The sequence below is a fragment of the Mollisia scopiformis genome, assembly GCF_001500285.1.
Source record: "Mollisia scopiformis unplaced genomic scaffold LY89scaffold_10, whole genome shotgun sequence".
NCBI classification, from domain to species: domain Eukaryota; kingdom Fungi; phylum Ascomycota; class Leotiomycetes; order Helotiales; family Mollisiaceae; genus Mollisia; species Mollisia scopiformis.
This window is the reverse complement of record NW_017263590.1, coordinates 1,169,866-1,189,324: the sequence shown is the minus strand read 5'-3', so window position 1 is coordinate 1,189,324 and position 19,459 is coordinate 1,169,866. Positions and strand designations below refer to the sequence as shown.

The following is a 19,459-nucleotide window of genomic DNA, read 5'->3' as shown; positions in this document are numbered from 1 at the left end:
AGAAAGGGAAAAATGTAACCTTTTTGTAAAAGTGAGTGTCCCCCATCTCATTCCCAAATTTTTCCGATCCGATGTGAAGCGATTCACATCATCATTAATCGAGTCGTCCTTCGCTCCATCCTATTACTTCCTCCAGCACCAGGTCCTAAGAATCTTGGAGCCTGTTGCGCTCTCTGGAAGGCGTGCCGCTCACAGTATACCCGTCCATTCATTTCGAAATAGTCGTTTCTTAGAGTTCGTTTGCAATCCGCGCATGTCAGGCATCCAGGATGAAATTTTTGCTTCCTCTCGCTTTCAAGATATTGGCCTTCAATTCCCTTGTCGCAAGTCTGACAAACACTGCCGTTCAATTTATGGTAATGTCGTTCGCAATATGGCGCATCGTTGATCACGTAGAAAGTCGAGGTCTGGAAAGGTTCTTGGCAAGTTTTGCAAACAAAACATTGCTTGTGGTATCGGCCCGTCAAGCGACCATCAGCTGAGGATACTGATTTTCCCTTGATGGCTTCTCCACAGCCTTTGCAGTTTCCTTTGGAAGTCGATGGTCGGCTCGATTGGCGACCCGCAGTTGTAGGACGCCGTAGTGGCTCGACTTGGGGTTCGCTTCGTGCTGGTGATAGAGACCGAGCTTGATTGCGTGGAACAGGTGAAAGACGCCCGCCCTGAATTGCTGGATCCATTGGAGACTCGGGAGCGAGCATGGATGGGTTAAGACGTGGAGGCGGTTGCAATGGCCTGGGATACTGTTCCTTGGTCCTTGGAGGCGAGGTGGAGGCATCTCGTGGTTGTAGAGCATCCATTGAAGATTCCAGATCTGCCATCAGCACATCTACTTGAGTAGTATCAGATGGTTGTCGTCGAGAGCGACCTGGGCCAACCGATCTAGGTGGACTGGAGCGAGAACTCGCTTTGCTTCCCTCACTATATGCCGATGCGCTTGAAGACGAAGAGTCGTTCGGTGTATGGTAGGGATTGCCTATCCCAAATTCAGCAGCCAGGTTGAGAGGGACTGGTGGTGAGGTTCCGAGCTTAGAATCTGTTCTGGGTTTAATCAAACTGGCTCCACGAGGTGGAAGAGGTCTCGTAAGATCCGGGCCAGACACAGACTGTTTTCGTTGTCTTCCTGGAGATTTAGATCTGTCCGTCTTTGGTCCGGACTCGTTCGATGGCCTTCGCATCCTCGATCCATCAGCAACCTCTGATGGTCTCCTGCTTGATGAGCCTTGGCCCTCATTACTTAAAGGAAAGGTCAGAGACCTGTTCTCTGCCGACAGAAGTGGTCGTTGTGCAACATCCTCACCCGGTGGTGGTCCAAAGCCACCATACCCATTCTTTCTTGGGAATTTTGGGGGTGCAACGCCGGATTTAGAGCCATTGGAGCTGTTTGTGTCACTTCGTGTATGACCTGGACCAGCCGTCGATGGACGCTCTATACTCTCGCCAATATCAACTTTGCGGTTGGTTAATTCTCTGATACTTCCAGCAGTCCCTTGTCGTTTGTGGCCCCTTTCTGTTCTCGATTCTCCTGCTTTGCTTCTATTGTTTATATCGAAAGGCCCAGGAGCGATTGTATTCATTCTCTGTAAGAGACCGCCACTAGATGCGGTTCTAGGGCTTACTGGCGCATACATTGGATCTGGCTCTGCATACTTCTTCCCCATTCCACCATATCCACCCGCATTCTGAGAACGATTTTGTGTGGGTTTAGAGGTTGGGAACGGAGGAAACGCGCAGTCAAGATTCGAGGAGAGGGGTTCTGGAGAGGGTGGTGCTCGAAAAAGAGGTGCAGTCGCACTTCGCAGTGGTTTCGCAAAAGGCGATCGTCGTCCTTCAGAGTGCAATGGGGAGCCAGTTCGAGATGGAGAAGCGCTAATCGGGGTCAATTCCTCCTGAGGAAAGAACGGACGATCTGAGAATGTCAGTACAGGTCGCATGGCAAAAAACCAATAACATACTAGCTGCAGAAGTATCGACTTTCGGGGGCAGTGCTCGTCCTGGCTTGAGGAAACTTGGACCATTCGTCGCTGTCTGTTTATGTGGAATCCTTCCAAAGTTGCCGCGAGCGTCTGGAGGAGGAGTTGCTACAAATCATCAGTAACATTCCCAATATTAAACGAGCCTCACTCACGTTCACCAGACCCTCCACATACATGATCTCCCATCTGGGAGATCTCGATATCCTTCGCGCACATAGAACATTTTATGGTTGGCAAGAAGCTCGAGGCTCGGGTTGCATCCATTCTCAATATCTTCTCAGCACTCCAACCTCTCTTTCAGACGAAGTATTGCTCCGACAAAACCATGTGTTGCCGCCAGATATATATTTGGCGGTGTGGGAGTGAGTAATGCGATGAACCAGAAAGTGCTGGTCGAATTTTGTTTGTTGTTTCCAAAAAGCTTCCCCAGGTTTCTGAATATGTCAAGGACCTTGATCCCAAGTTGGCGAATATCAAACGTGAGCGAAGGAGATCTGATCGCAAGGCGTAATCAATATTGGCAGATCGTTCTAGCTTCTCTTCAAGTGTGGGAGGTCTGTGTATAAGAAGAGATCTTGATCGATCTATCTACTGAGACGCAATGACAAGCTTCCAAGACCTGCTGGAACGGTAGGGACTGTGTACAAACAATGGTCAACTCAGATGGAGAGCAGCAAGAGAGGGTGTCGTCAAGTGCTGGCGATGTTAGAGAGCAGTCTCGGGACTGAGAGGAAGGAGGGTCCCCTGTCGTTATGTGGGCAGATAATGCCTCCTTGGCCTGTTCTCCTTAATGGGCCGAGCTCAAGAGCAGGCTGGTCTGTGATGGTCAGGGGTGCTGATAGGTTCCTGACGATATCTAAAGTACACAATGCTTGTTAGGCAGGCATTCAGATAATATTATATTATGGAGCATTCGGCAGCAGACTTTCGACGGGGTAGCGAGTAGAATATTAAATTCAAGACAAAGGAAGAAAGAAGGGAAGTTGAGCGACTGGCGTTCGTCCTCGAGGCTCGACGGCCGCAGTGAGCGGATCTCAGGACGCTGCTGCAGCCAAAGCGCCATGCAGCAGGGACTGTCTCGAAAGGGGATAGAGCTGTCACGACTCTTCGCATTAGGAGGCTGCCGCGTCTAAGAGAATTCCCTAATGGGCGGCTCTAGGATGATCTCACGCAGGACAGATCGAGTAGGAAGGTTGTACGGCCTCCCAAGCTACCATGGTGGTGTGCGAATAATCTACCGTACCGAGTCTGCCGACCAGTTTCTCCTATCCTCCTTTCTCCCTGCTCCATTCGTCCCACGATGGCGACGTTTAAGAGTGCCCTTAAATTGTGAAATTACAAAAACCCCGAATAGCTCTAGAGATTGGTGGGGCTGCCAATGGCGCCGCCGCTTTGCCGTCGAACGCTCCAGAGAAGTGACGGTCCCGGACAGGCCCTGTGGCTCCTGATTTTAGCATAGAAAGAAGGGAGATCACATCCACCGCAATTCCGCCAGTCACCATGACGAGGGGTTCTCATGTCGACAATTTCTCAGACAACCTGATGAACCCCCAAGATCATCTCGGTTCCAGCGCACGTCGTGATTGCACCAACAGAAGATATCTCAGCTTCGCCTCTGGGAATCTGAGTCTCTTCATCGTGTCTCAATTGGTACAATTAAGGTTGGGGAAACTCGAAGCGCTGAGGCCTCGGTCACGTCGACATCTCGGCCACATCGTGAGGCAGCAGACGTTTTGCTTTTGCACCGTCGACCCTGGCTCCTGGTGAAGGTTGTCAAAGAATGACTTGCATGTTTGCTCGGTGACGACGAACTGCCCCAATGAAATGGCATTGGAAACGTGCTCGATTTTTCTTCAACGCTCCGGCCCCTGTATCAGATCTGTTTCCATGCAGATCGGAGGGCACGGGAATCTGCAAATTTTGGTTAAATCTGGAATTGTCCAACAAGTTGGAAAGCCCATATTATCTCAATCTAGCTCCCAGTGGACTCTGTGAACGGCATTTAGGATTTCTTTCATCCTAATAAGAACAACTGAATTTCCAAGATTGCGGCGGTACCATCCTTCAAGGTAAACCAAAGGTCTTCGTGCAGCATTGAGCATGAATTTCTGTTCATATGGAAGAGTAGTGACCTAGGTCTGGAGCCGTTCAGAATCTGGAGCCGGTCAAGCCATAAGATAACGACCCATAAAGGTCATTCGCATATTGCACACAGTGCCCCATTATTGCAGTTTTATATTATGTAGGTGAACCAAACTGGCCAGCGGCGTTCTTATCGAATCGAAGACATGCAGAGCGTTCGGTCCTCAGACGGTCCAATCTCAGTCCAGTTCAGCAAATTGCGGTGTGAAGTTTTCCCAGGCCAGAGCCAAAGGCTTGGGTGCATCCGGTTTAGCAGACTATCTTGACCGCCACACACCGCCAAGTGGCGCCGTGAATAGATATCTCCCAGGACGACACGTGAGCCCAGAGCTGAGAAGAAAGAATTCTGACACCCTTCAAGTGAAGCAGGCTTCGACAGATGGGAAAGGCAATGTGGTTCTGGGAAAGCGATGTTGCCGGTTCGTGATGTTGCCAAATCGAAGCCATCACGGTATGGACGTAGTAGTACTCGCCGTCCTGTGAAATACAGAGCTAGAAAAGGAGAAATGAGAAGTGAGGTGACCGATGTGATAGGAAGAGCATTAGCTCTGCAGCGCCACCGCATACCAAGGGGATGCACCAAGGAGCTTGCCTCCTTTGTACCGTACTACACAGTACTTTGGTCAAGGTACTGACTGTGCCTATCGCTGATCCGCGATCGAATTGTCGGCGACGCTCTATCAAGTGTCATATTCTCTTTACGTTACCCGCATGTACGAGGTACATGTAGTACATGCACTGTGTACAGTACTTCAATCTCCACGTGTCGTTGTCTAATAGAAGAGACATTTCGGCCGTGACCGGCAGGAGATGCAGAAAGCCACGATGACAGTTTTGATGCAAACTGCCAGACACATATTATTGTACATGGCCATTGCTGGGCAAGCTCGGATGCGATCACCTTATCGCGCGTCCAAATCAACCCCGCCATTCCTCATGCAGGACATGGTGGGGCAGATAATCAACTGAGCAATTTGTACTCGTCTTCCGAGCCTCCGTTAACGCTAGGAAGTCGTACCTTCACCTTGTGCTGCCTCGTACACACTTCTTTCTTTCCTCTTCTCTTTACAAACAATCACAACCTTCACAGATCTTGATTCCAGAGTCCCGACTCAACCTCTTCCAAACCAAAACCACACCATTTCGATTGCACTTTCGAGTGTAATCACCCAGTCGTCAAACTGTTCTCCAACCTATTAAACTCGTACGAGATCTTCTTTGATTGCTTCATTAGGAGCTTGCATGCTAACATGTGATAGATCGCACCACCCGTAAGAAATCCCGAATTCTATGTTTCCCACACATGGGATCTGTTTGCTCCCAGATCTCCCTACTCCTACTCCTCGCACGAAACCACCCAGATCCGTTACACCTCAAGCAGATGCTAACTTTCTCAACAACAGGTTCGCAGGAGCCCGCTGTTCCTCTCCAGCAGGAGCATCGGACTCGCCCTTCACCAGATAAACCCGCCCCTTCAGACACAAAGAAACCGATACTCTGAAGGATGGCACCTCACGCCGAAGTAGGCCTGGGCTTCTCGGACGGGAATGGTAGCACAACTCCAGTCAAGAAAGATCTCTTCACTGTCAATTCACCTAACGTCGTATACACCCACAATGAGATCAAATCCAAGTACACGTACCGCACTACCTTGGTCAACGAAACCGCAGATGGCAAATTCGTAGCAGTGCCCAAGGAGACTGTCTACGACTTCAAGGTAGAGCGCAAGGTCCCTAAGACCGGTATGATGCTTGTAGGATGGGGTGGAAACAATGGAACAACAGTTACTGCTGGTATCCTTGCAAACCGCCGTGGTCTTGTTTGGGAGACTCGCGAAGGTCCTCGTGCCGCCAATTACTACGGATCTGTAGTTATGGGCTCTACTATCAAGCTTGGTACTAATGCAAAGACTGCCAAAGACGTTAATATCCCTTTCCATGGCATCTTGCCGATGGTCCATCCGAATGATCTTGTAATTGGTGGTTGGGATATCAGTGGCATGAACCTGGCTCAGGCCATGGATCGCGCTGCTGTTCTTGAACCAACCTTGAAGGCTCAGGTCAAGAAGGAGATGGCTGAGATGGTTCCTCTTCCTAGCATCTACTATCCGGATTTCATTGCTGCAAACCAGGAAGACCGTGTCGACAACTGCATCCAGGGAAGCAAGGCTTGTATCGAACATGTCGAGCAAATCCGCAAGGACATTCGGTGAGCAGTTGTCTGATAGCCTTCACTTTTCGAGAGCTAACAGTACAACAGCGACTTCAAGGCCAAGAATTCTTTGGAGAAAGTCATTGTTCAATGGACTGCCAACACCGAGCGCTTTGCTGACCTCATTCCTGGCATCAATGACACTGCCGACAACCTGATGAAGGCCATTGTAAATGGCCATGAGGAAATTGCGCCATCTACGATCTTCGCTGTTGCCTGTATTCTTGAAGGTGTCCCATTCATCAACGGCTCTCCTCAAAACACTTTTGTTCCTGGTGCGATTGAGCTTGCCGAGAAGCACAATGCTTTCATTGGTGGTGATGACTTCAAATCTGGTCAAACCAAGATGAAGTCTGCCTTGGTTGACTTCTTGATCAGCGCTGGTATCAAGCTCACTTCGATTGCCAGTTACAATCACCTTGGCAACAATGACGGCAAGAACTTGAGCTCTCAGAAGCAGTTTCGTTCTAAGGAGATCTCCAAGTCTAACGTTGTTGATGACATGGTCGAGGCCAACACTGTGCTTTACAAGAAGGGCGAGCATCCCGACCACACTGTTGTCATTAAGTACATGCCTGCAGTTGGTGACAACAAGCGTGCTCTGGATGAGTACTATGCTGAGATCTTCATGGGTGGCCACCAAACCATCTCGTAAGCTTCTATTACTCTCTTCTATTGTTCAATAGCTAACAGTTTCAGTATCTTCAATGTTTGCGAGGACTCTCTCCTTGCATCTCCGCTGATCATTGATTTGGTTCTCGTTGCTGAAATGATGACTCGCATCCAATGGAAGGCTGCTTCTAGCGATGGCGCTGCTACCAAGGACTTCAAGAACTTCCACAGCGTGCTCAGCATCCTCAGCTTCATGCTCAAGGCTCCATTGACTCCTCCCGGAACCCCAGTCATCAACGCTCTTGCTAAGCAGCGAAGTGCTCTGGTGAACATTTTCCGTGCCTGCGTCGGTCTTGAAGCAGATAACGACATGACTCTCGAGCACAAGTTGTTCTAGATGCACTTTTCTTCTTCATGGAACGCGCTGCGGCGGGAAATGGGTATTTGCACGGTGGAGAGGAGATACAGATTGTACTTGCTTTAGCTCATTGTACCCATGACGATAAGTGTCATGCATTCGCTCTTTAGAACAATACAAACCTAAGAAGTGCAATTGCCTTCTTCCTACTCTCGCTTTGCAACTTATTCTGTGACATTGTAGTTCTGTTGCTTAAGAATTCCAGATTGCAGTTGTGTTGAGCGAGCGCGTTTGGTAAGTGAGTTGCCGAGCCGAGCTCCTTCTACTTTTGTAAACGCATCTCACGCACATACACTCTTCACCACTCCAGAGCAGTTTTATCAACAATACCATCATGCAAACGATGACCCCCGTGATCTCTTCATGATCTGTTATGCGTTTTTGAACTTAGTAATTGTAGCATATCAAAATGCCAGCGACAAAGCAGACCAAGCAGGCCAAGGAATTGAATGCAGCTCAGCCTTCCATCCAATCTTTCTACAGGAAGGAGGTTTTGATCGAGAAAGGTGTCCCACCTCCCTCACCGTCTAAACCAGGCGATGGTTTCACAGAAGCAGAGCTCGCAGCTGCCATCGACCCTCTAAACAGACCATGGAACCCCGAGCGAGAGTACGAAGAATCCAGCATCGGCCAATTGGTTCCAGGTCCCAGAGCTGTTACTTTCATGGGTAGAGTTGTACACCTCAACACCTTCTTTGGACACCATCCAAAACAGCCCAGAGCTGCTGGATTCCATTCTATAATACTGAAGGATGATTCTGCTGCAATTCTGGTCTGTTACTTATTCTAGCACAAGTTCCCAAGCTAATGGTTCCGTGCAGATCAAGTTGTACTTCGCCCAAGATCTGTATCCTCTCAAGCTGGGCCAGCTTCTCACTTGCTGGACTGCATTTATCTCCGACGCGTCGAAGCCCGGTGGGAAAATCATCCCTTCTGTCATCGTTGGAGCCAATATGTTTCCTGGACGCGCTACCTCCGATCACATCATGATCCATACGAACGAAAGCTCAGAGAGTATCTGCCGCGCACCTCTCGAATACCGAAAGACGCAACCGCTTCCTGGACTGATGACACTTGACAGTTGGATTAATGGTGGACACGATGGCATTGTCGGTGCGAAGATACTGGTATGCGTGCGTAGTATCGGCGGGAAGAAGGTCATAGAAAAGAAAGACGGGAGCAAAAGTGAACTGTCGGACGTGATGGTGTTTGATCATACAGCCTCCGCTAAGTTGACGGTTTGGAATCGCATGATTGATGGCATCGGCGACTGGCAAGCAGGGAAGACGGTCCTGCTGATATCAAATCCTGGGTATAAGCTGGCGTATATAGGCAATAAGGGAAGCATTGCAATCCTGCCTCAAACTTTGGTCGATGTCAACCCCGACTTTCCTGATGCAGACTGGCTCATGAAATATGCTGTGGGGTTGACGAAGAAGGAGAGCTTATGCTTGGAGTTCCCTGAGGACATCTGGGATATCGAAGCTGCAGAATATGGAGTTTGTCGGAATCTGTACACTCTTGCTGAACTTGATCGATGGTAAGAGTCTTAGCGAGACTCCTTGGGTTGTGTGCTACTGACTATCTTAGGGTCCGTACGGAAGAGCTACCTCAATTCACCGGTTTCATCAATGTCACCATAATCGAGATGTCTCTGGTCAAACTGTACCGTCAGAGAATGCTCATGTGTTCGGAGTGGTACGCGGCGTTGCCTTTGCTGCTTGGTAGAAACTCTTACTAACAAGCATCCAGTTGTGGAGTACCCGTTTATTCAATGTCCATGACTACTACTTGCGGAAACTGTTCCAAGGTCGTCAATCTGTACTTAAATCCGAAGATCATGGGCCTTCTCCTCGACGAAACTGGATGTATTGCACCTGGCAAGCTTCTCTGGAGCCCACGAGCTTGGGAGATACTCTTTGGGCGACCGATCAAGGAGGTTACAGAGATGACACTTGAGGAGGTTAAGTCGTTTGAGCAGAGAGCCATGTTCATGAGGTTACATCTCGTCTTCGGGTGGGAGACCAATGTAGGGCGATTAGCGATCTTGGGTGTGATGCAGTGAGGGGACGATGTTCGAAAATACTGCTATTCACACGAGCTGGGCTATTTTGCGTTGTTGGATCTGGGAGGAATTTTTGCTATGTTGCCATGTATTTCTTGAAAAACATCAGCCACTTACTACACGTCAACCATCGTCATTTTCACATCATCCTTTCAATACTTATATGCCACTTTGATGCGGCTTCACCAAGATTTGAGGGCAAGAAGCTGAAGTCTGGTGTCCATGGGAACATCGCAAGTTCACCAGCTTTTCTATATTGCTCTCACGAACCATTGAGACTCTGGTTCCATTGCCTTCCTCCAGGTCAGCAAGATGCCGACTCGATATTGTCACTCTTCACATGACGTTGGCTTTCCCCCTGATTTGGCGAATAAAGGGGAGGCTCGGCTCGCTTGTTATACCCGTTCTCAATTTATAGAGTGGGATCCGGTTCCCATCATTTCTCACAAACTTCTACAATCTTACGTGCTGGTGTGTACTTATACCCTCCTCATCGGCTAGAGGTTGACCATAGAGCTCGAGCCAATACTGTTATTTGAACTCCAAGCAAAGCTCACTTGCAAACACGGAAATGACAAGTCAAAGATACCATTAAAAATCAAATCCATCTCTTCTCACTTCTTCCTCTCTTTCTTCCACGTTAAGCTTTCCTAATCCTACTTTCCCCATTCCCATCGCCCCGAAAACACCATCAAAGTTCAGAACATCAATTCAAACAACCAACACCGGTGGACCATTCTCACAGCAAACCTGTAATCCATAAGTATCAAACTCCCACGTCAATCCCTCGCAGCACTGTCGTGCGCCTGTGCAGGCCACTAATCAATCATGAGCAGCTTCTTCTAAATCCTTCCGGGGGGAGAGCGCGGAGTGCTTACCATCAGCGATTTTGCAGTTATCGGCTTTACAGAGGCCCGCGGAGCATTTGTCGGAACAGCAGTGCGAGTCTTGGGAGCATGGGGCTGTGTCTACACGTTAGTAGAGTACTTGGAGGAGAAGAGATGAAAGCTGGGAAGGTATGTACCTGCGGCTCCTCCACAAGTTGTAGTAGTATGGACGATGGAGAGCGCGAATAAAAAGATAGCGGCGAATTGCATTTTGTTGATTAGATAATAATAATTTTAAAGTTTAAATTAAAGAAAGATTTTTAATGAAATAAATGTTTAAAATTTTAAAAATTTTAAAAAAAAAAATTTTTCCGATTTTTTAATAAATATAATTAAATTAATAATATTTACGCTGACCCAAAGCCGGCATTGCTACAGTACGGCCGGCGGCTTGAACCGAGAAATGATGAATCAATCAATCTTTTAAACGACCAGGCCAAGCGCGCTCGCCTTGCATTTTCAAACAAAGCAAACGACCCCATGAACCAGCTTTCCCAAGTTCCTTTATCTACGCCGTAAAGTTACAGCTTCGAAATCGTACCTCCTTCTCAGCGCTGATTCAGTACAAGCAACAACCAAAAAATGGGTCCCCAGAACAGCCCCGATTATGGCGAGTTCGTGGACTCTGATGGAGAAGGCGACGTTGAGGATGTCTCCGAGCCCCTGGAACGGTATGACCGGGGCCTATACTACCCTTTGTGCATTGGGGAAGTGCTGGCCGGGAGATTTCGCATAGAGCACAAGCTTGGCTGGGGCGGCTACTCCACTGTCTGGATGGCCCACGATTTGCAGTACCGAAAGAGTGTTGCTCTCAAGATTATGATTCCAGGCGAGAAGGGGGAATACGAGTATCAAATGCAAAACGAAATCCTCCGGACCGTCCGCGACACTTCTCACCTTGTTGCACATGAAGGCTCCTTCTTACTCCCTGGCCACGGTGGTAACTATCACCGCGTCTTAGTGCTGCCCCTTCTCAGCCTAAGCCTGGGCTACCGTGCCATACAATTGTCGGTTGCCACTCGTGTCTTAGCCGCGAAGCAGCTGCTCGTAGCATTGAAAGGCCTCCATGATGTTGGACTTGTGCATCGCGGTACGCATCCACCCGTAATCCTGGTCCTAGATTTCGATTTTTCAGACTAGATGCTAATCCCGTCTGCAGAACTTAACGATGGGGCCCTGATGTGAGAAATGCCCTCCGTCGCTGAGTATGACACGGCGACTAAATACCAGCGGCTCGGCCGTCCGAAAAAGGTGCTTCTCGGTGATTATCTTTGGAAGCGGGGCGAGCTCGTCCAGCAGATGACCATTCCCTTAGACTTACTTGGAAGCAAGCTTTACCTAGGAGATTTCGGCCTCACGATCAAAGATGGAATCTCGGTGTCCATCAAACAACAAGCGCCTTACTGCTTCTGCGCCCCCGAGAGACTTCACGGCACAGATCCAAGCCTGGCAAGCGACACGTGGAGTTTTATGTGTCTCTTTGCAGCTCTGTATCTAGGCAATAACGTTTTCTACGGAAACGGGGGCGGGTCGACGGCGTTCAGCTGGGTCGAACAGCTGGGCGCGATGCCTGAGCAGTGGAAGGGAAAGTTTTGGTGGCCAGAGGAAGTCAATGATACTTGGTACGATCACACAACGAATCCTGATCCTGAAAGAGACCTTGCAGCCAGGATCGCACGAATGCGACCTGATACCAGCCAAGCTGAACGAGAGCTCGCTCTTTCTGTTATGCAAAAAGCGTTCTGCTATTTGCCCGAACGTCGCATAACCGCGGCACAGCTTTTGCAGGATCCATCATTTAGAGCCATGTTAGAGATATATCAGTGCTAGGTCAACAAGCGCGCGGCGCCTCCAGCTCCTTAAATTAGACGACTTTACTAAATGGTGAGTTGAGGGATGACTTTTGGTGAAGTGAGTGTCTGTGCGAGATGAAGTCTGTGAGAGATGACAGATGGGTGCTATTGAAAATTAGAGGGAAGGAGCGTTTTTTATAGTTTCCTGGATTTTTTCAAGTCCACAATGACTGTACATTCCGGGGATATATATCATACGAGTCATTGCTCCAAGGCGCGGCTCTCGACTATAGCATCAGACCTAGGAATATGGGGAATGGACTTGCTCGAAGAGAGTAGATTTGATAGAGAACAGGAATACGAGTTGAGATACTTTCGGTGGCTAGGCTTTGTATTCGAGGACATGGAATTGTCTTAGACAACGCAACGGGTTAATTGCCAGTCGGTAATTGCCCGTGGAATGGTGGCTGCAGCGGGGATACTTCCGAATCAAGACGACCGTGGCATTGTCTTGGATGGGAGAAGAAGGTATCTTCGGTGTCAACATATTTTCAGCAGAGACACATTTCGAACCGTCAGCCGTGCAGTGGGAACATTGCTTGAGAGGTATCTCGCGCCTAGTTAGTAACCTCAGACGAACATGAATCGGTGTCTGTTCGTTACACAGAGCAGACCGCTTGCTTTTAGATCTTGTCTTTAGATCTAATCTTCAGCTCTCAGCCGACTATGTTGTAGAGAATGAATATGTCCAATCATAAAACTTGGGTGAGCGGATCTAAGCTATGTTTTCATATTTGACTAGATATCTGAATCTCAGTCCAACTTACCATTCTCCCTATACCACGCCACACTCCTCTTCACCCCTTCCTCCATGTTGAAAACTGGCTTATACCCCAACCTCTTCTTCGCCTTCTCAATATTCAGCGTCCTCGTCAAACAACTATACCTAACCCCATGCCTACTCAACTCACTCTCCCTCCTCCCAAAACTACTCACCCAAACCCACCACTCCGTCAAGATAGCAAACAACATCGCCACCCACCTCGGAACAACTTTGACATTTTTCACTTCAAACCCTGCTTCCTTCGCAATCCTCCTCGAGAAGTCCCAAAAGAGCCACGGCTCATCGTTAGTAACGTGGAATGCCTCCCCATCTACCTTTCCCCCATTCCCAGCTCCTAATAAAGCCTTGGCAGCGAGCACATGAGCGAGCACTAGGTTTCCAACGTACAAGAAATCGTAAACGTTCTTCCCGTCACCAATTTGTACCCCTGCCCGACCACTTTTCGCAGCTCCTAACAACTTCTCCACTACAGTGAATCAGCACTGATTCCTTCTTTGGAACAAGTATTTAGAGAAGGAACACAACACAACACAACATCAACGACTAGCAAAGATGAGGGACAATAGATTCTGCGACTTACTCATTTCCCCATCAGCCTCCCCAAACGTCCCCGCCGGCCTAATACTAACCGTCAACATCTCCCCCTCCCCATTCGCCTCCAATACCGCCCTCTCAGCCAACGCCTTCGACAATGGATACGGAAACCTCTGCTCTCCCTCAAAAAGCACCGGTTTCGTCTCCCTTGCATCAATCAGATCCGAATACCCATCTTCAATTACAGACGAAGAGGAATGGTAAACGAACGCTTTTACGCATCCCACTGCTTGGGCGGCAGCGAGGATATTGAGCGTTCCTTGGTAGTTTATGCCGAGGTGAGTGGAAGCGGGGAGGGAGAGGGAGTATGTGCATGCGGTGTGGAAGATGACGGTTGGGCGGATGAGGTGCAGGGCGGCTTGGATGGCGGGGAGGTCGGTGATGGGGATGTGGTGGTAGGTTACAGTGGGGAAGAGGGGGAGGGAGGTGGGGAGGTCGAGGATGGTGATTTTGGTTGTGGGTGAGGTGGTGAGGATGTGGGAGACGAGGGCGTGGCCGATGAAGTTGCAGCCACCGGTTATGAGGACGTTGTCTAGTTGGACGTCTTTGGTCATGATTCTTTGGTGTGGGTTCGGGGTGAGAATATTCGAGGTGAGGAAGGACTTTCGAGATATTAGATATGAAGTCCAATAATGCTCAATAGGGAGTCGAGTAAGCACTAGTGAATGCACAGACGATGAAGGATCAAAGATGGAGAATCAGGTCCAAATCGTTGGGAATTGATGATAAGCGAGCCAAAACCCCCATTCATTCGCCAATTCGTCGCGAAGTCAGGGGGAAACCAGTGTCATGTGAATAGTAATGATATGAAGTTGGCTTCTTGTTGGCCTGTAAAAATGATGATGGCATTGAAGTCTATGTATTATGTCTCCATTCTTATGTCAAAGTAAAGCAAGGTGCAGTCAAAGATAGGGCGTAGAAGCAAGAGTACCCCACTATACCTCATTCGGCAAGAGAAAGATTCGCCACCCATCTTTCTAATCTCGCCCTGAAAGTCCCAAGACAGTTTATTAATTTATTACAACTCACTTTTATCATTCACTATGGCTACTTCAGACCTCAAAACATACAAAGGCAACTGTCACTGCGGCAAGTTCAGATTCGAGATCGACGTCCCACCAATCGAAAAAGTCGAGAGCTGCAACTGCAGCATATGCGTCAAGAAAGGCTATCTATGGACATTTCTGGCAGAGAAACGATTTCGGGTCACGAAAGGTGCAGAAGATGAGTTGACTAGTTATTGGTTCGGGAGTAAGACTATGCCGCACAAGGTGATTCTTCCTGAAGTGAACCTTGGAAGAAAACAAGGTCAGCTGACGAAAGCAAGTTTTGTCCTATCTGTGGTACGTCGGTGATGCTGAGGAAGATGCATCCACCGAGAGAGGATGAAGAGATTTATGTGAATGTAAGTGACACTCCAGGTTAGTGTTTTGAAATGACCTAATGACTGTTTCAGGTACGGACATTGACAGAAGTGAACCCTTTTCATCTCAACAGCAAAAAGTCGGTGACCATTTCATGTCCTGAAATGAAATGACCTGACTCCAGTTAGATTTGATGGCAAAAATATATATCCAGATGATGGCAAACAATCTCTCAAAGACGAGCCACCTAAAATTGATGCAGAGGACTCCAATATTTACACTGGAGGCTGCCACTGTGGTGCCGTGACCCTCGTGCTGAAAAGTGGTCTACTTTCGGAAATTCAAATCAAAGAAGATAACTGCAGTATCTGTAGGAGAGTAAGTTGTCTGTTACCAGCTGATGACGGTCGCACTATTAACAAATTGCAGCATGCGAATGTCTGCATCCATCCCAAAAAGTCTCAAGTCACCATTTCAGGAGGAGAGAACACCACCGAGTATCTCTTTGGAAGAAAGTTCACTGGGCATTGCTTCTGCAAAATTTGTGGAGTGCCACTGTTCATGAGACTTCATGGACCACCAAAAGAGCTCGTTGATACTTGGTCCGAGGATAAACAGAATATGGTGAAAGAGAAGCTCGAAATAATTCCTATCAGGTTGGCTGTATTAGATGATGTGAACTGGGATGAGTTGAAGATTGAGAGAAGCGATGAGGGAACCGAGGGATATGTCGTTGATTAAATCAGCTTGTTTTGTCTTCATTCAAATCCCGCAAGTGATGGCAAATGGACAGCGCATTGAACACGCCTGAACCGAGCAATGAGTGTCGCGTGCTTTAAAATGCTTTCCGAGGGAAAATATAATCGTGGATATGATGCTGCTTACTGTACACGTGCTGGTTACCTTGATTCCCGGCCGTACCGCGAGATCGTGACTGGTCTTCGTGGTCCGCAAAGCCCGCGAAGACCGAGAACAAGAAATCCATGCTTCCCGAAGCGGTGAGTGATCATGAATAAAAGTAGATCTTTTGACATAAGAACATGCGAAATAGCTGTGGAAAATACAACCAAGATTCCCACTAAGCGCAACTTGAGTAAACACCAAACTAATGAACATCTTCACCCATCGCGGAGTGTGGGACGAACATTCCAGGCAATCTCCAATCCTCCGCTTCCTCGAGAAATATCAGCACCACATCGATTCCATAGACATAAGATCAACTCCGTGGTCAAAATTCTATTCCTGCGATGCCATCTTTCACAACACAAGAGGCGACGTCTGGATCAGTGGTTCTCACATCTGGAGAAAAATAGCAGCGCTCTTCGAGCCATTCGATCGTATATTTCATGAGGTTATCGAGCTTCGAGTCATTCCGGAAGAAGATGGAAAATATGTGGCGTATACGGAGTTCTTAACTCATTTTCGGTTGAAGGGCGATAAGAATGAGGTTACTGCTCCGAGGTTCTTTGTGTTTATTGTTGGGGCCGCGGAGGATGGGGAGGGGACTGATGGACTTGTGATTCATGAGTTGAGTGTTTTTTGGGATACTGGCATTCTTACTCGGCATATTGAAGGAAATAAAAAGAAGCTGGAGAGGAAGGGGTAAGTAAGAGAGACTGAATTGAGGTAGCAGAGCACGATGCAAAGGACTAGTCCGTTTACTTGGACAAATATGAATACATACATTTGTGTAGTCATAAGTTGTATCTTCAAGAGCTTCGAACATATCTCGCATGTGGTAACAGAGATTGTGTTCCGATTCGTCATCATAGCCTTTGTAAGTAGACTCCAAGATTCGATTCAATTCCAGAATTCGAGGGTCGTACATTTTCCAATGCTGTACTCATATAGCATACTTCTTGTAGTCGATTCTGCTCACGGAATCTCAAATCCTTGAGAGGCATCGTATGTGCTGGATGCGATTCAAAATCCGTTCCAAGTATCCGAAATCATGCTGATGTGGTGCCTGCAGAGTCCCGAACCCTGAGGTGTGGTTATACAGGAGTATATGTGCTAAATAGTCGTTGGAAGTAGTGGTGGCACCGGACAATGATTTCCTCTCCTGCTTTTCGCCTGCAAGCACTATCTAGCGCCCCTCGATGTTCCTATGACGACCGTACGAGGCATTCTAAGTCGCTGTCTGCCACAGAAGTTCTCAGGGCTTTTTCACCATCTTCTTGATGATGGGAAGCGTCCGTATCTTGCGTGGTTCCGAAGGTTTTGTAGATGGTTTGTGAAAAGCGCCACCCCTCCGAATCTCGAACTTATTGAAGTAAAATTCGAGAGAAGTGCGAAGAAAATCCTCTGCTATTCTGAGAACGTAAGCGGCCTTGCTGGCTGGTTGGGGGTCGGCCAATTTAATGCATCCAAGGCCTTCATCGACATGGAGAGCCTCGTAGTCATAGAACTGTAAAACCTCCTCGGATGTCTCTGTGAAGTCCAAACAATCCATATGAACGTCGGCGTCATCCTCGCGAACCACCAGAATGATCTCTTCAAGAGAAGGAAAGGCTGCCAGACCTGGACCCAGTTGCTCGATGGTGTCAGCATTGCCGCTAAACCACTCTCCAAGTACGTTGTTGAAGGCCTCGTCATGTCCAAGGAGCATCTTGACGTCAAACACAATACGTCGTAGCTTGTTTCTCAAGATCAAGCCTGCGTCGTCGTTGAGAGGATAGTCGGGGTGGCGATCGCTGCACTTTCGCCAAAGTCGCATCCATGACATTAGGGTATCTTGCGTGAAATATGCAGAGTCGCGCTCAAAACTAAAGGGAACCTTGTCGAGACAAAGTTCGTGACCCAGATGATCTTCCTTTTCGAAGTACTCCCAGATTAGGCCTTTGAACTCGATGTTGACCTGTAGCAGAGATGAGCATGGCGTAACCGACCGGAAATGCTTGATCTTTCGTTTTTGGATGAAGTCGGGCTCAACTGCTGTGGCAAAGCGGATTTCCAAATCTTCTTCATGTATCTCCACGATCCTAGGAAGGAGAAGTGGTTGCGCAGCTTCTTGGACAATCATTCTTCGAAGCTCTGGAGGAAGGTTTGTGAATCCCAGACCGGGGAAGTCTGGCTGCGTAGAGGACCCTACGATATTGCTGCTAGAAGGTTGTTTATCTGCTCCAATTTGCTCTTGTGCGCTTTGTCGGCGGGCATCTCTATCATTGTGTGGAGCGGACTTTTCCTTTGGGAAATCGAGCTTCCTCTCCAGCTTCTTTTCCTCACGAAAGGCAAGCTTTAGCTCTGACATTCTGTATTCTGTATCAGGAAACGTAGTCTGGCAGAGAAACGAGCGTGTGTTGGATGAAGAAACGCAATGGATGCAGAAAAAGAATGAGGAGTATGAATACACAAAGATTGTGGGTAGTCTTGCGATTGAGTAAGTACCACTAGTGTCAACCTTAATTATGAAAATAGTGCAAATTATGTATGTATGTTTGAAACGCGTGACACATTTTATTCTCTCCTTGCTTTCATCATTTCAAAGATTCAGTAAAAGCTATCGCATCGCATTCCAAGATGCTAGCTCAGTCTAGATTTCAATGCCTCGAAAATTTTCTCCCCATCTTCGCCAGTTGTCTCGTCCAAAAACAAGTCGACATGTTTTGCGAACAGCTCGGCATACTGGTACAAAAAGCCATGCCCAGAGTTGGGATAGATGTGTAGATGGGCGTCCGGAAGCAGTTGAGCAAGCTCGAAGCTATTGACTGTCGGAATGAGAAGGTCGTTATCTCCATTGGCTATCAAAACTGGCATGTCGAGCTCGTGTATTCTTTCGTAAGGATTATCTGGGCTCGACACGCTGAATTTTGTGAATGCCTCTGTCTGCCTCTTTGCAAGACCTGGGGAAAGATGCGGTGCTCGGTCCTCTTTTCTGACATAGATGCGGTCCAACACAGTCTTAGCAGCAGCTCTACCGTGCTCTGACGGGTTGAAGAAACTGACAGTGAAGGCCTCCTTGAATTCTTCCTCCGTCACAGCATGGGCAAGCTGATGAAAGATCTTTCGAGGACCAATGACCGTGTTTGGTGTTTTGCTTGTGCGAGATCCTGCGATGATCAATCGGCGAACCATTCCTTTTGGTGCAGCGAGAGCAACATGCTGGGCAGCTCCGCCTCCCATCGAAAAGCCTAGGAGATCAATTTGATGTACCTTCAGAGCCTGTACAAGAGCGATAAGGTGCTCTGCCCAACCATGAAGGGTAGTTGGAATTTCACCTTCACTTTTCCCTATTCCAGCGTTGTCCATTAATATGATAGGACGAGATTTCGCCAGTGCGTTGATCAAAGCAGGATCCCACCAATCCATATTACCACGGAAATGCATCATCATAACCAGCGGTATTCCAACTGAGGCCCCGAGCCGTCGATAGGCAAGCTTTGTACCATTTGCAACAATATACTGTGTGACAGCAGTCTCGTGGGTAGTCATTGTTTTACGAGGCAAAGAAGTGCTTCTCAAGTGGTCGAATTGGTGATATAATCGTTCTCTATATTCACAGGTTGATGCAACTATTCAAAATGCAGCAGGATATTCTGAATTTTATGTACTGA

At 48.1% G+C, this 19,459-nt stretch overlaps 10 protein-coding genes across 10 annotated transcripts; 5 read left to right on the top strand and 5 right to left on the bottom strand.

Annotated features, from left to right (window-relative positions):
* Window positions 1-83: 83 nt before the first annotated feature.
* Window positions 84-2,240, bottom strand: LY89DRAFT_732992 (uncharacterized protein; the record flags this gene model as incomplete). The annotated part of the gene is made up of 3 exons (XM_018219749.1): window positions 84-1,909; window positions 1,956-2,081; window positions 2,129-2,240. 3 exons carry the CDS (start codon window positions 2,238-2,240, stop codon window positions 84-86), a joined length of 2,064 nt encoding a protein of 687 aa, XP_018072667.1.
* A 1,883-nt stretch (window positions 2,241-4,123) lies between these two features.
* LY89DRAFT_45422 (uncharacterized protein) lies at window positions 4,124-4,935 on the bottom strand. The gene has a single exon (XM_018207629.1). It carries the CDS (start codon window positions 4,681-4,683, stop codon window positions 4,249-4,251), a length of 435 nt encoding a protein of 144 aa, XP_018072666.1. The 5' UTR covers window positions 4,684-4,935; the 3' UTR covers window positions 4,124-4,248.
* Window positions 4,936-5,289: 354 nt separating this feature from the next.
* LY89DRAFT_45435 (Myo-inositol-1-phosphate synthase) lies at window positions 5,290-7,553 on the top strand. Its single transcript, XM_018207630.1, has 4 exons — window positions 5,290-5,389; window positions 5,522-6,326; window positions 6,378-6,980; window positions 7,029-7,553. Exons 2-4 carry the CDS (start codon window positions 5,623-5,625, stop codon window positions 7,336-7,338), a joined length of 1,617 nt encoding a protein of 538 aa, XP_018072665.1. The 5' UTR covers window positions 5,290-5,389; window positions 5,522-5,622; the 3' UTR covers window positions 7,339-7,553.
* A 341-nt stretch (window positions 7,554-7,894) lies between these two features.
* LY89DRAFT_552487 (uncharacterized protein) lies at window positions 7,895-9,379 on the top strand (the record flags this gene model as incomplete). Its single annotated transcript, XM_018208316.1, has 4 exons — window positions 7,895-8,131; window positions 8,181-8,899; window positions 8,950-9,057; window positions 9,112-9,379. Coding segments are annotated over 4 exons (1,332 nt in total), but the record flags the coding sequence as incomplete, so codon positions are not given.
* A 1,514-nt stretch (window positions 9,380-10,893) lies between these two features.
* Window positions 10,894-12,141, top strand: LY89DRAFT_746585 (kinase domain-containing protein; the record flags this gene model as incomplete). Its single annotated transcript, XM_018221095.1, has 2 exons — window positions 10,894-11,401; window positions 11,498-12,141. The coding sequence occupies 2 exons, from the start codon at window positions 10,894-10,896 to the stop codon at window positions 12,139-12,141; spliced, it is 1,152 nt and encodes a 383-aa protein (XP_018072663.1).
* A 763-nt stretch (window positions 12,142-12,904) lies between these two features.
* On the bottom strand, window positions 12,905-14,365 carry LY89DRAFT_644372 (C-3 sterol dehydrogenase/C-4 decarboxylase). Its single transcript, XM_018211836.1, has 2 exons — window positions 13,529-14,365; window positions 12,905-13,414 (listed from the first exon to the last, which is right to left on the bottom strand). The coding sequence occupies exons 1-2, from the start codon at window positions 14,094-14,096 to the stop codon at window positions 12,918-12,920; spliced, it is 1,065 nt and encodes a 354-aa protein (XP_018072662.1). The 5' UTR covers window positions 14,097-14,365; the 3' UTR covers window positions 12,905-12,917.
* A 201-nt stretch (window positions 14,366-14,566) lies between these two features.
* LY89DRAFT_717883 (uncharacterized protein) lies at window positions 14,567-15,759 on the top strand. The gene is made up of 5 exons (XM_018218377.1): window positions 14,567-14,813; window positions 14,870-14,947; window positions 14,999-15,045; window positions 15,095-15,284; window positions 15,336-15,759. The coding sequence occupies exons 1-5, from the start codon at window positions 14,586-14,588 to the stop codon at window positions 15,645-15,647; spliced, it is 855 nt and encodes a 284-aa protein (XP_018072661.1). The 5' UTR covers window positions 14,567-14,585; the 3' UTR covers window positions 15,648-15,759.
* A 149-nt stretch (window positions 15,760-15,908) lies between these two features.
* LY89DRAFT_684228 (uncharacterized protein) lies at window positions 15,909-16,559 on the top strand. The gene has a single exon (XM_018214840.1). It carries the CDS (start codon window positions 16,015-16,017, stop codon window positions 16,510-16,512), a length of 498 nt encoding a protein of 165 aa, XP_018072660.1. The 5' UTR covers window positions 15,909-16,014; the 3' UTR covers window positions 16,513-16,559.
* Window positions 16,560-17,061: 502 nt separating this feature from the next.
* Window positions 17,062-18,156, bottom strand: LY89DRAFT_732984 (uncharacterized protein; the record flags this gene model as incomplete). The annotated part of the gene is made up of 1 exon (XM_018219748.1): window positions 17,062-18,156. One exon carries the CDS (start codon window positions 18,154-18,156, stop codon window positions 17,062-17,064), a length of 1,095 nt encoding a protein of 364 aa, XP_018072659.1.
* A 272-nt stretch (window positions 18,157-18,428) lies between these two features.
* LY89DRAFT_717881 (alpha/beta-hydrolase) lies at window positions 18,429-19,380 on the bottom strand (the record flags this gene model as incomplete). Its single annotated transcript, XM_018218376.1, has 1 exon — window positions 18,429-19,380. Exon 1 carries the CDS (start codon window positions 19,335-19,337, stop codon window positions 18,429-18,431), a length of 909 nt encoding a protein of 302 aa, XP_018072658.1. The 5' UTR covers window positions 19,338-19,380.
* Window positions 19,381-19,459: the final 79 nt, after the last annotated feature.